Source organism: Triplophysa dalaica, chromosome 23 (assembly GCF_015846415.1).
Source record: "Triplophysa dalaica isolate WHDGS20190420 chromosome 23, ASM1584641v1, whole genome shotgun sequence".
Lineage (NCBI taxonomy): Eukaryota > Metazoa > Chordata > Actinopteri > Cypriniformes > Nemacheilidae > Triplophysa > Triplophysa dalaica.
Window position 1 is genome coordinate 1,433,901 of NC_079564.1, and position 12,744 is coordinate 1,446,644.

The window sequence follows — 12,744 nt, forward strand, 5'->3', positions numbered from 1 at the left end:
GTTTTTCGAATGGCTCCCGCGGTACTATGATGTCATCCGGCTGTCGGATCTGCCTACGTCAAGCGTGACCTTTTCAACGTAATTAGGTATTTTGTCTAGTCATGAGCGCATCGCAGAACAGAGCAAGGCGAACATTTCTGTTTATAAAGCATATACATTTTGCACATATGCATATGCACCTTCAACCACTTGGAGTCCATTGAAGTCTTCTATACGGAGAAAGATCCTGGAATGCTTTCATCAAAAACCTTCATTTCTTTTCGACTAAAGAAACCAAAACATAAACATCTTGGATGACATGGGGGTGAGTATATTATCACGAACTTTTATTTTGAAGGTGAACTATTCCTTTAAATTTATTAAAAAAGTGAAAATATATTAAATAAAAAAAGGACTTTTCTGAAATTAAATAATAGTTGAACAGTTGGGATTTTGCTCCATGAGCGCTTGATGTCAGTAAAGGCAGGAAAACACTGAGCATCTTGTGTTTTAATTTATACCCCATTAATTGTATTGCTTAGAAATGTTATTTAACAGATAAAGGCCTGGTTTCACAGACAAGGTTGAAGACTAGTCCCGAACTAAAATGAATGTGTGACCTGTCTTACCTGAATATAATATAACCCAGAAATATCTTAAAATATGTCAGTCCAATTGTTTTGTGTCAAGATGCACACCAGTAATGTATTCTTCTAAAGCATTTTTAGCAACATTAAATATCTTAATCTAACTAAGGCATAGCCATGTCTGTGAAACTGGGCCATAAAGTCTAGAGAGCACTTTGCAATTCAATGCTATTTGTACAATTCCTCTGCACCCTGTTTATGTTACTTTATCTTGATTCATTTTCCACTTGAGTGACATTGCAAATTCAATCTAAGGCATCCCAGTGCTTGACCTTATGAATAATGCTCTTTCATTAGTAAAAGCTTTATGCTCTTGAAATGTGTCATGCACCCCTTCCTCTTCCAATTAGAACTAAAAGGTTTTTTCAGACGATTGCAATAAAATCTAAAGAACCAATGATTTGTCGTCTTGTTGATTATAGATGTAGCTGTGACCTTTTGTTTTACTAAGTATAAAATGCTTTTGATTAAATGTTATTTCCTTTTTCTGTTGTTGTTTTCAGAATATTTCATAAAGGACGCTTTTTTCAATTTTTTAGAGTGGTTGATCTTATATGTGACCCTGGACGACAAAACCAGTCTTAAGGTTACATTTTTCGATTTTTACTTCATTTTAAAGCTTTCTTTTGATATATGGTCTGTTAGGATAGGACACTATCTGGCGGAACAACAAGTGTTTACAAAGCTGGAATCTGAGGGTGCAAAAAAAGCAAAATATTGAGAAAATCTCCTACGAAGTTGTTAATCTGAGGCACTGTAGCAGGCCTTACAAACACCCCGTAGCCGAAGATCTACCGGGACCGAAAAACTTTCCACGAACTGCGTGCCCCGAACTCTCCCTCAGGCGATCCAATAGCACGTGATCGAAATAAGCGCTCGCGAGGCAGATTTGTGAGGTGAAACGGACCCGTTTGAAAGTTTAATGTTTTCTGTGGCGAAGAAGCACAGCCGGAGGGATCCGTGGAGCTGCGCGGGCGGAGAGACGGTATTGGACAGCATCACTGCACTTGTTGCGCTGATTGCTGCGGGGCGGAGACTGTCGACTGTGATAGGAGCTCCGCAGTCTGCCCGCGGGACGCCAGCCAAAATTAAAGTGCATCTGTATCTTATCTGTATACGGGACGCGCACTGTTGTTATTGTTTTTGTAAAGTGCGGAGATTTATTTGAGAAATAGAGAAATGCATTGATTGACACTAAAGAAACGCAATATGTATTCCGTTCACAGGCTTTTCTTTAGCCTGCGCAAGTTCACAGACAACGTGCACGTGCAAAACTAATTTGTTTTAGTTTTAGCTCAGGATATTGGATTGTTCTTTTTGTTGTTGTTGTTGTTGTTGTTGTTGTTGTTGTTGTTGTTGTGTCACTCAAGTCTACGAGTGAACCTTTTTCTTGTGAGAATGTTTTTATGTAGGCCTATATGACACTTTTTAAAACGTTTTAATGTCGAGCATGTATATCAAAGCTGTGCTGTTGTTCTTCTATGTGACATTTTCGAATTATAAAATATATGTTAAATTTACATTGAGCCCTTTCTTGGAATCACAGAGCATTACAGACATTAAGGGGTGGGCCTTGTGAATAAAAAAAACGTATAGGTGTTTCCTGTCATATTGAAAGGGTCAAAGCCGATTCATGAACATTTAAGAGCAAGTTGACAGTGCATCTAACCAAAATTATATGCATGTATGAATATCAAATGTTGGCTAGCTGATGTGTAGAACCAAACATATAGATAAACACAACAGGATATGGGCATTAACAAACACTTGGCACAAACAATGGAGTCAATAGGGTTAATAGTTTAATCCATTGGTAAGAAGCACTGAAATGATACGTTATTTTGATCATGATGTAAATCTACAAAGCTCATGGGTTAAAAAATCGACACAGCAAATATTTCAGAAAAGAAACACAATTGGTCATTTAGTGAATTCAAAACATTTTCTTTCAAATCACATGTGGATCATAGTTGCAGGAACATTGAACTCTATCAAACGGGAGCTTTTGGGTAGCTAGGCTTGCTTTCTGTTGCAAAGAGAAGAAATCCCGCAAAAATAGTATCGTCATCTTCGTCTGCAAACAACCCATTGAATCGCTCTCCATCAGACGCTTGAAGCCACACCTTGTCTCCAGCCTGCAGCTCTAGGATTGCTCCCCCTGATGCCTGATCCTCGCCGTTTTGGTACCTGTTGAGAGTGTGGATCATTTTCTGACCGTTCTTCACCATGGCCACTTGGACATCACGAACCAAAACAGTGATGTAATAAGTGAAAAAATAGGCTCCGCTGACAGAACACGTGAAGCGACCCGTCTCAGGATCATAGTGACCCTGCTGGTTGTAGAGGATTTTATCAAAGCGTATAGGTGTGTTACCAGGAGGCATTCTGCTTTCTACAGTCAATCCAACCGAAAAAGCACTTTTTGTTACCTCAGGCATGTCTCCCTTTGGACCTGGCTTGCCAATTTCTCCTATTGAGCCTTTATCGCCGTGAACACCAATGCTGCCCTTGACGCCCTGAGGCCCAAAATCACCCTTCGGACCTGGCCGTCCTTGGTGACCCAAAGGACCTATTAAGCCTCTCTCTCCTTTAGGGCCAGTGTCACCTTGTGGCCCCGCTGGGCCAACAGGCCCCATCTCACCTTTGATGCCCGGTGGTCCTGGAAAACCCAATTGTCCCTTCTGACCTTTCAAGCCAAGAGGCCCTGGGAAACCTTGGGGTCCCATTTTGCCAGGTGGGCCCCGCTCTCCGTCTTCACCGCGCTGGCCCTTTATACCAGCTATGCCAGGAATACCTGTTTTAACAGCCAAAAAACACTATCATCTACTTGAGTGGTTTCTATTCACACTAACATAAATGCGAAAAAAAAGTTATATTTGATTACATGTTAAGAAAATGTAACAAAATTCACATTTTACCAAGTTCTCCTTTATCCCCTTTTGGACCATTTTGACCAGATTCTCCACATGTTCCTATGAGCCATTCAGAAAAAAAATCAGATAAAATCCTTAAATTCATAAAAAACATCCTTGTGCTTCAGATTGTGTTTGTACATTATTGCATACAAAGTCACATGGCAATACACACATTTTCATAACACTGCTGTTATTTGACCTTTAAAAGTTAGTCTAAAGGTCACTGTTGTAGAAAACGTCCTTGCTTTTGGTCTTACCCCCATCTCCTTTGTCACCTCTGGCCCCATCTCTGCCATCACGACCTGGCATTCCATTGTGTCCCGGATCTCCTGGGATTCCGGGGTGACCGCACATGCAACTGTTAGGCTTTCCAGAAACTTCCTGCTCTGCAGCATTTACTGAAACAAATAGAAAAAGCATACAGAATTGCCTTGGAAACAGCATGGTCCTCAAGCACAGTAGCAGCCTAAAAAGGTTCAGCTAAAATACATCTGTTGTGTCTGTGTTGTGAGATGCTAAATGTGCAGAAATAATAGATTATGTTTTAATATGGTTTTAGTTATTACATCACATTGTAAACCTGTGACTTCATTGGTCAGAAAGTCCTTTTGTAGATGATTTATTTCAGCCAAATCTGTTACACATTACTTGTGACCTCAAGAAATCCTTCATTTTTAACTAATAATCAACCTGGAAACTGTTATTGCACAATCCATTTTAGCATAGCATTTTGTAAATGAGGTAGACATTTACAACATTGATTCTTGACTTTATTCTTCGTTCTCACAATGTGGACTACAGCTCGTATTATAGGAGTAGTTCGCTTTCATGATCATTTACTCACATGTCATCCAAGATGTTTCTGTTTTTGTTTCTTTAGTCGAAAAGAAATGAAGGTTTTTGATGAAAACATTCCAGGATTTTTCTCCATATAGTGGACTTCAATGGACTCCAAACTGTTGAAGGTCAAAATAACAGTTTCAGTGCAACTTCTAAGGGCTTCAAACCACACCAGACCATGAATAATGGTCTTATCCTGCCAAACGATATGTAATTTTCTAAAATAAAATACAAATACAAATTTCTCAGTCGGAAAAGGGTGGCTTGCCCACTTCAGGTGGGTGGAGAGTTCATGCCTCAAATGGAGGAGTTCAAGTATCTGGGGGTCTTGTTCACGAGTGAGGGAAGGATAGAACGGGAGATTGACAGACGGATCGGTTCAGCTTCTGCAGTAATGCGGTCGCTGTACCGGTCTGTCGTGGTGAAGAAGGAGCTGAGCCAAAGACGAAGCTCTCGATTTACCGGTCAGCCTACGTTCCTACTCTCACCTATGGTCATGAGCTGTGGGTCATGACGGCAAGAACAAGATCCCGGATATAGGCGGCCGAAATGAGCTTTCTCCACAAGGTGGCTGGGCGATCCCTTAGAGATAGGTTGAGAAGCTCGGTCACTCGGGAGGAGCTCAATGTAGAACCGCTGCTCCTCCACATTGAGAGGGGTCAGCTGAAGGTGTTCCGGGCATGTCCCACCGGGAGGAGACCCCGGGGAAGACCTAGGACACACTGGAGGGACTATGTCTACTGGCCTCCTAACGCCTCAGTGTCCCCCAGGAAGAGCTGGAGGAAGTGTCTAGGGAGAGGGAAGTCTGGGCATCACTGCTTAGACTACTGCCGCCGCGACCCGGCCCAGGATGAAGCGGAAGAAGATGGATGGAAAATACAAATATATATCCTTTATAAACAGAAATGCTCGACTTGCTCTGTTCTATGATAGCATTCATGACTTTGCGTAATATGGTATTACGTTGAAAACTTGCATGTCCAAATTGTAAATACTAGGCTTGTTTGACTTGATGCGGCGCCACAATTTGACATCTAAGTACAGCGAGAGCGATTTGAAACCCTGCGTTTAATGGTTTTTCGAATGGCTCCCGCGGTACTATGATGTCATCCGGCTGTCGGATCTGCCTACGTCAAGCGTGACCTTTTCAACGTAATTAGGTATTTTGTCTAGTCATGAGCGCATCGCAGAACAGAGCAAGGCGAACATTTCTGTTTATAAAGCATATACATTTTGCACATATGCATATGCACCTTCAACCACTTGGAGTCCATTGAAGTCTTCTATACGGAGAAAGATCCTGGAATGCTTTCATCAAAAACCTTCATTTCTTTTCGACTAAAGAAACCAAAACATAAACATCTTGGATGACATGGGGGTGAGTATATTATCACGAACTTTTATTTTGAAGGTGAACTACTCCTTTAAATTTATTAAAAATGTGAAAATATATTAAATAAAAAAAGGACTTTTCTGAAATTAAATAATAGTTGAACAGTTGGGATTTTGCTCCATGAGCGCTTGATGTCAGTAAAGGCAGGAAAACACTGAGCATCTTGTGTTTTAATTTATACCCCATTAATTGTATTGCTTAGAAATGTTATTTAACAGATAAAGGCCTGGTTTCACAGACAAGGTTGAAGACTAGTCCCGAACTAAAATGAATGTGTGACCTGTCTTACCTGAATATAATATAACCCAAAAATATCTTAAAATATGTCAGTCCAATTGTTTTGTGTCAAGATGCACACCAGTAATGTATTCTTCTAAAGCATTTTTAGCAACATTAAATATCTTAATCTAACTAAGGCATAGCCATGTCTGTGAAACTGGGCCATAAAGTCTAGAGAGCACTTTGCAATTCAATGCTATTTGTACAATTCCTCTGCACCCTGTTTATGTTACTTTATCTTGATTCATTTTCCACTTGAGTGACATTGCAAATTCAATCTAAGGCATCCCAGTGCTTGACCTTATGAATAATGCTCTTTCATTAGTAAAAGCTTTATGCTCTTGAAATGTGTCATGCACCCCTTCCTCTTCCAATTAGAACTAAAAGGTTTTTTCAGACGATTGCAATAAAATCTAAAGAACCAATGATTTGTCGTCTTGTTGATTATAGATGTAGCTGTAACCTTTTGTTTTACTAAGTATAAAATGCTTTTGATTAAATGTTATTTCCTTTTTCTGTTGTTGTTTTCAGAATATTTCATAAAGGACGCTTTTTTCAATTTTTTAGAGTGGTTGATCTTATATGTGACCCTGGACGACAAAACCAGTCTTAAGGTTACATTTTTCGATTTTTACTTCATTTTAAAGCTTTCTTTTGATACATGGTCTGTTAGGATAGGACACTATCTGGCGGAACAACAAGTGTTTACAAAGCTGGAATCTGAGGGTGCAAAAAAAGCAAAATATTGAGAAAATCTCCTACGAAGTTGTTAATCTGAGGCACTGTAGCAGGCCATCCACTCACAAAATAAAGTTTTTATACATTTACGGTGGGAAATTTATAAAGTATATTCCTGGAACATGATCTTTACTTAACATCCAAAGAAAAACCTGTAATTTTGAGGCATTCAATGTATATTTGCCGATTACTAAAAATGTTCCCGTGCTACTTAAACTTTTATTTAAACGTCATATGCTACATTTTATTTGAATGAAAACAGGATAACTAACATATTTTAAGGTATCAATTTATTATTTTTTCCAAAAAACATGATGACGAAACAAAACTAGCTTATTAAGAAACTCATTTGAAATGTTCAAACACAACAGCGTGGACAACACAAACACGATATATTAATCTGAATACAGTACATCTGGTTATGTGCATTGATACCCTTTTAATCATACTTAATATAGTACCAACAAGGGCAGAATTATGTGTTTGTGCCAACTTTGGCAATTACAGCACATTTAAAACCGAGTAAACAAGAAAATTGTTAAACTGCTGTTATTTGGTTTACCATCATATAGTTTGCTTACAGATATTAAGGCAGATAATTATGTATAATTACGTTTATTGGCTTGATAAAATGTGAACGAATACACGAATACATTTACAAATAAATAAATATTTTACAACAAGATGAGTTAAACAAAAATAAATAGATATATCTAGCATGCTCTAATAGTTCACTGCTGTATCATAAATAATTTAAAAGAGTATGGGCTGAAATTCTTAAAACTATACTTTCTAATACAGCGTCTGATGTTACTGGGATCTTTCTTTCTCTTCAAACACACGTGGCCATCAGAGACTCGGCAGGTACACTGCTCAGTGTGGGCTGGGGTTAGAGGGTTTAAGGTCTTCTGGTTGTTTTAGGCACGTTCTCGGGCACCAGTATAGCTTTACATAATCTGGCGATGCATGCCGTAACCAGTCATGCCAGCCTGAGATGCCCCACGGTTACTGCCCATCTGCAGGCCAATCAGATTCTGGCCCTGGCGCAACTGCTCCTCAGAAAACTCTCGCCGATTGCCTTGAGACTTCCTGTCGGACAAAAAGGGTGACGGGTGTTGACATGGCACTGACACACAACGGAGGCCATTCACAACCCCAGACAGGATAACACACGGCACTATAATTTCATTTGACAATGTCTTGCTCACCTGTGAAACCAGTCTTGGTTACCTCGGTACTGCCCATCGTCTTTTGTGAGAGCCACGCTTCCCAGAGACATCAGAGTTCTTTGGACCGCAGCCATGTCTTTCGCTTCAACCAAAGAGGACAACAAATAAACAAATTTGCATAATTCTGCTGCACTGGTTTGATACAGCTGGCCTGCTGTTTTACTTTCAATAGTTCAAACGGTGCAGTGCTGTTCCAGAAACATTTTTTTAATGCAATTACGAAGTCCATTCTCCGACACTAATCACAAAGGGAAACAAGATTACACAGCGTGACACTGTACCTTCCCACAGGTCCACCGTTTGAAATATGTCCGTGATGTTTACTCCATAGGCCTCGGTTGCTTGAAGGAACTGGGAGATCTTTTCCATCTGTTTAAAGGCCATCTGAGTCTCTTGGATCTTCTTAATAGGCTCCTTACCACGCGGATACAGACTATTAATGAGTCTACAGAGGATCTGCAGACACACAACAATCAATAGAAAAGATTAAAGACGAATGAAAGATTATAGTCTGATCAGTATTAAGTAAGTTCAGTAACTCACCGTGCCGTCCATTAGCCAGTTCTGAAAGTTTTGTTTTCCTGTCTGTGGTCTCTCTATATTTCCTCCACACTGGGCAATAATCCAGTCCACCAGCAGAGACTCCAGTTCGGGATCATACTTCTGCTCTATTTTCTCCTGGACCTCACGGCTCAGACCATAACTGGGTCCTCTGTTTGCCATAGTTAATTGAGTTATGCTTTCCCAGTATCTGTTTTTAAAATAAATAATTTAATTTCAATGCATTAGATTACACACAGCAGCTGCTGTGAAGCTGCACTTGATCACTTTTAATTTCCCCTTAGGACAAGATAAGTGTTATTAGTTGTTTTGTTGTCAAATAAAAACATTGTGAGTGATATTTTGTTGGTATTGTTTTGCTCTGCCTTTTTTTTGACAGATGTTGGATGCTCGGGGTGTGGTCCACGCGGTCCAAATGCGTGACTTTCAAACAAACGCCCAAATGCGTTTTCATCCGCACGCAGATCATCATCAAGATTACATGAACAGATCGAAACGTTGCAATTCGACGTATTATATATATTTTGAATTCCTGTCAAGCACGCAGACAAACTATTTGCGTTGAATTAACGCAAATTACTTTTCAACTAATGACGTGCATTTAAACTATTATCACATTTCAGTTTCTGCATGCAATAGATGTAGGCCTATCTTTGTCAAAAATAATATGATAATGAAATCCACTTACAGTTAGGAGATGCGTCCTGTCCTCCACCGTAGCGAGGTCAAATCCTTCCTGTGGTCACTGATCAGAGATGCTGAATGAAACATCCATGTAGCGGGGACGGGGCGTGGCTCCGAGCCAACTGTCCGGTTTGGAATATCTGGAATCCTACTATGGCGAGGGGCGGATTTATATATTTAAATTAGGCTGCGTGGCTGTCCGCTCGATGAACGTGGGCGTGTCTTCAATAATATTCATGAAGCAAGAGACGAGTTACAAACGAATCTCAGGAGAAAAACGGATAAAAAATTGATGAAACGGTTTCAAAGCGTTTTGCGAGAATAGAAATCTGTCGTCTTTTTGCTATTCTTTCAGTAATAAATAAACAAGCCCGTTTTCAACAAAATTGAGATCCATTTAGATTGCGTGTAAAACTCTGCAGAGTACGATACTGACGTTACGTGTATAGACCACTTTGCAAGAAGGGTGCAGAAGAACTTCCGGTTTTACTTTATTTCCGTTTTTTTAAACCTAAGGTTACATATTTAATGATTAGTTTACAAACTGTTGGCTGTATTGTCTAAACGTGTGTAGTGTTAAAAAAAGTAAGTACTTCTTGACCAACGTTGCTTTTCCGAAATGGTCCACAAGTACAGTTTTGAGGAAAGTACGTTACGGGTGAACAACATCTGCAGAATTTCAATAAACTTTATCTTTAATACAAATTATATAAAGAAAATTATAAAAAATTACATAGAAAATCTGAAAAAGCAAACCATTGTAATTTAAAGAAGAACAACTATTGTATTTGTACACTAATCTGTATGAAGTGTTGTGAACATTGTCGTATAAGTATGTTTTTATTGTATTTTAATATGTCTTAGGTTGTATGGGGAATGTGATTTAATTTTTAAATATATTTCTTGTTCTATGGCCATTAGATATATTGTACAGCACTTTCCTGTCCTTGTGGCAGTAGAAATGTTCCTTATAAGAAATAAACCTAAACCTATAAGCGACATGTGAATTATGTATGGCCTTTTAATACAGTACGCATACTGTAAGCCATGTGGATATCAATTTAAAACCTTCTGATGAAGAAAGGTCAGTCCGGTTGTTAAATAAATAAGCTCCTCGGTTAGAGACGGGGCTGTAAAGAAGCCCCCAGCCCATTGAACACAGTCCAACACTAAACACGGATGTTAATAAACAACCAAGCTGTTCCAGGAGCAGTGGCCCAATACGTCCTCCAAACAATCCCAGTGAAGGGGGCAGAGAGAACCGAAAGGTCAGCTTTGATGTACCGTTTTCAATATTGTGCTTGTTGGAGTGTTCAGGTGGATTAATTAAATAGTACACACGCCGCTAATTCCTTAAAAATCACTGGCGTAAAGGAACACTGTATTAAATCACTAACGGTGGTATCAACATACAAAGGCTTTATTTCCTTGAAAGTCAAGTGCCTTTGACACATTTCAATAACTGTCAGTAACACAGAAACTTCAGCAAAACTTTGAAAGGCACAGTTTGCATCGAGTAAACATGTAAAAGATAACAATCGAGGGTTTTTACAGCTGTCCCATTTTCCTCCAACATTCTTTAACCACATTCGTGACTTCCTAGACAAAATGGGAGGAGGCCGTTTGGCATATTTAAGGAGGCCATTTCTAAGCTTGTTAACCGTATCCTGAACCGTGGATCACACCAAAGTGGTAAGCTTGTCTATGAGGTCATCGATGGTGTAGACAATAAGTTTGATGTCATCCTTGTCAGCCATGCGGTGTTGGCCATGCCGGCGTAGAATGATGTCCACGTCGGGGCTCAGCACACGCTCGGCCACCTGCATGGAGATGTGCCAGGGTACGTCCTCATCCTTCAGGCCGTGAATGAGACGGACGGGGCAGGTGATGGGGATGGGGCTCTGCAGGATGCAGTGGTTCTCTGCCTCACGTAAGAAGTCCATACTCATAGTGTACATGCCCTCCTCAATATTCTTTGTGGTGACTGTCCACACACCCTTGTCCTCGCACTCTTTTCTAACCTGATTAGAACACGTTACCAATTTAAAACACTTATGGAGGCCCGCTATGAGGTCAAGTGATCTGATGTCATCTCACCTCTATAGGAAGAGTTTTAAAGGCTGTAACAAAATGATCCGCTGCTGTGGAGATGCCCACCAACGCTTTCGTCTTCTCTGGGCGAGCGATAGCAGCCAAGAGCATCAACCAGCCACCCATGCTGGAGCCAACAAGAATCTACCACAAATGTTATGAGACTGTCACCGTCTTGCAGGACACAAATCCAGTGAGTGAACCTCATTGATAAAAATAAAACTTAATCTCTGTAGTCATGTAGAGTGTTCTTGTCTTACCTGCGGTCCTTCAGCAAGTTCATCTAACATGAACAGGACATCTTTCTTCCAGGTGCCAATGGTGCCTTCAGCAAACACACCCTCAGAAGCTCCATGGCCCGAGTAATCAAACCTGTAAGATTTGTGTTTTACATAAACATATTATGTATTTACATATATAAATGCCAAAGACAGAAACATACCTCAGGCAGGCATGTCCTAGAGATCTGCAGAACTCCTCCAGGGCTTCAGCCTTCTGTCCATTCATGTTTGAACCATAGCCAGGTAGAAACACAACACCAGGACTTTTTCCCTTCACTCTACGATACGCTAGCTTTGGCCGATCTGGGCGTGATATATATTGCAGTGTCGATTTTTGTCTAACTCCTGTAAATAAAAACACAAGGTCTGTCATAAATGTGTAAAAGTGGTTTAGCCTGACATACAGTGACGTTTATACAGATAAGCTGCCCTTCCACGGCTAAACGGAGGTTCATTTGTGGTTAACATGGATAATGGTTTTATTTGTAGTAAAACCTGCTTTTTTATGTATATGAGTTAGCACACACCCAGTGTCTAATGTATGTTATGGTGCACATTGCTTATTATAGTTTCTGACCAAATTTTTCAGCACTCACCCAATTAAATGAATAACAACCACATTTTACCTTCAAGCATTTTAAACGAATTTTACAACCAATTAACTCTCTTGTCAATGTCATTCGTTCAATAACTTTAAAGCCAGGAAAGCTCACACCCCGCACTCAAATTCTTCTGAATGCCATGCCACACCCCCTTGCTTTACATAGTTTTTGTATAAAGTGGCTTCCGTGATTGTAACCATAAGCAGTTTGTTTTTAATTCACTTTTACTGACCCCCAAAGTCCTTTGATTGGACAGTCCCGACACCTCCATTGCTCGATATTGTTAAGAGTCCTCTCCTACAATGCCTCAACACCAGCGCTGCCATGCTGTTTCACAACTCACTGCTGAAGTATCGCGAGATTATCTAGGGTTGCCATGTTTTGGAAAGAATGTAAATCCCACAGTGCGAGACTTGCTGTGTTGCCAAGATTTCACGCGGTGTAGGATTTACACTTAAGTGTAAGAAAACAGCAATGACACGTGAGCACTTATCTCGTTCTTAAA

The 12,744-nt window shown here is 40.1% G+C and overlaps 3 protein-coding genes across 4 annotated transcripts; all 3 read right to left on the reverse strand.

Moving 5' to 3' along the window:
- Positions 1 to 2,406: 2,406 nt before the first annotated feature.
- LOC130413443 (complement C1q and tumor necrosis factor-related protein 9-like) lies at positions 2,407 to 4,068 on the reverse strand. Its single transcript, XM_056738668.1, has 3 exons — positions 3,799 to 4,068; positions 3,545 to 3,598; positions 2,407 to 3,420 (listed from the first exon to the last, which is right to left on the reverse strand). The coding sequence occupies exons 1-3, from the start codon at positions 3,983 to 3,985 to the stop codon at positions 2,618 to 2,620; spliced, it is 1,044 nt and encodes a 347-aa protein (XP_056594646.1). The 5' UTR covers positions 3,986 to 4,068; the 3' UTR covers positions 2,407 to 2,617.
- A 3,024-nt stretch (positions 4,069 to 7,092) lies between these two features.
- Positions 7,093 to 10,121, reverse strand: tagln3b (transgelin 3b). 2 transcript variants are annotated; one of them, XM_056739094.1, is made up of 5 exons: positions 9,270 to 10,121; positions 8,564 to 8,771; positions 8,302 to 8,476; positions 8,000 to 8,102; positions 7,093 to 7,880 (listed from the first exon to the last, which is right to left on the reverse strand). In XM_056739094.1, the coding sequence occupies exons 2-5, from the start codon at positions 8,741 to 8,743 to the stop codon at positions 7,739 to 7,741; spliced, it is 600 nt and encodes a 199-aa protein (XP_056595072.1). In that variant the 5' UTR covers positions 8,744 to 8,771; positions 9,270 to 10,121; the 3' UTR covers positions 7,093 to 7,738. The 2 variants fall into 2 exon arrangements, with proteins under 2 accessions (XP_056595072.1, XP_056595073.1); XM_056739095.1 differs by lacking the exon at positions 9,270 to 10,121 and having other exon boundaries at positions 8,564 to 9,251.
- A 546-nt stretch (positions 10,122 to 10,667) lies between these two features.
- Positions 10,668 to 12,610, reverse strand: abhd10b (abhydrolase domain containing 10, depalmitoylase b). Its single transcript, XM_056739093.1, has 5 exons — positions 12,472 to 12,610; positions 11,799 to 11,982; positions 11,617 to 11,728; positions 11,363 to 11,500; positions 10,668 to 11,286 (listed from the first exon to the last, which is right to left on the reverse strand). The coding sequence occupies exons 1-5, from the start codon at positions 12,563 to 12,565 to the stop codon at positions 10,945 to 10,947; spliced, it is 870 nt and encodes a 289-aa protein (XP_056595071.1). The 5' UTR covers positions 12,566 to 12,610; the 3' UTR covers positions 10,668 to 10,944.
- Between the last annotated feature and the right edge of the window lie 134 nt (positions 12,611 to 12,744).

Coding starts and splice junctions, on each gene's coding strand:
- tagln3b (XM_056739094.1), bottom strand. CDS start 8,743: ATGGCAAACAGAGGACCCAGTTATGGTCTGAGCCGTGAGGTCCAGGAG. Junction 8,477..8,563: donor ACTGGCTAATGGACGGCACG/GTGAGTTACTGA, acceptor GTGTGTCTGCAG/ATCCTCTGTAGACTCATTAA. Junction 8,103..8,301: donor AACGGTGGACCTGTGGGAAG/GTACAGTGTCAC, acceptor CTTTGGTTGAAG/CGAAAGACATGGCTGCGGTC.
- LOC130413443 (XM_056738668.1), bottom strand. CDS start 3,985: ATGCTGTTTCCAAGGCAATTCTGTATGCTTTTTCTATTTGTTTCAGTA. Junction 3,599..3,798: donor AGGTGACAAAGGAGATGGGG/GTAAGACCAAAA, acceptor AATGGCTCATAG/GAACATGTGGAGAATCTGGT. Junction 3,421..3,544: donor AGGGGATAAAGGAGAACTTG/GTAAAATGTGAA, acceptor CTGTTAAAACAG/GTATTCCTGGCATAGCTGGT.
- abhd10b (XM_056739093.1), bottom strand. CDS start 12,565: ATGGCAGCGCTGGTGTTGAGGCATTGTAGGAGAGGACTCTTAACAATA. Junction 11,729..11,798: donor CTAGGACATGCCTGCCTGAG/GTATGTTTCTGT, acceptor CAAATCTTACAG/GTTTGATTACTCGGGCCATG. Junction 11,287..11,362: donor TTAAAACTCTTCCTATAGAG/GTGAGATGACAT, acceptor TGTTCTAATCAG/GTTAGAAAAGAGTGCGAGGA.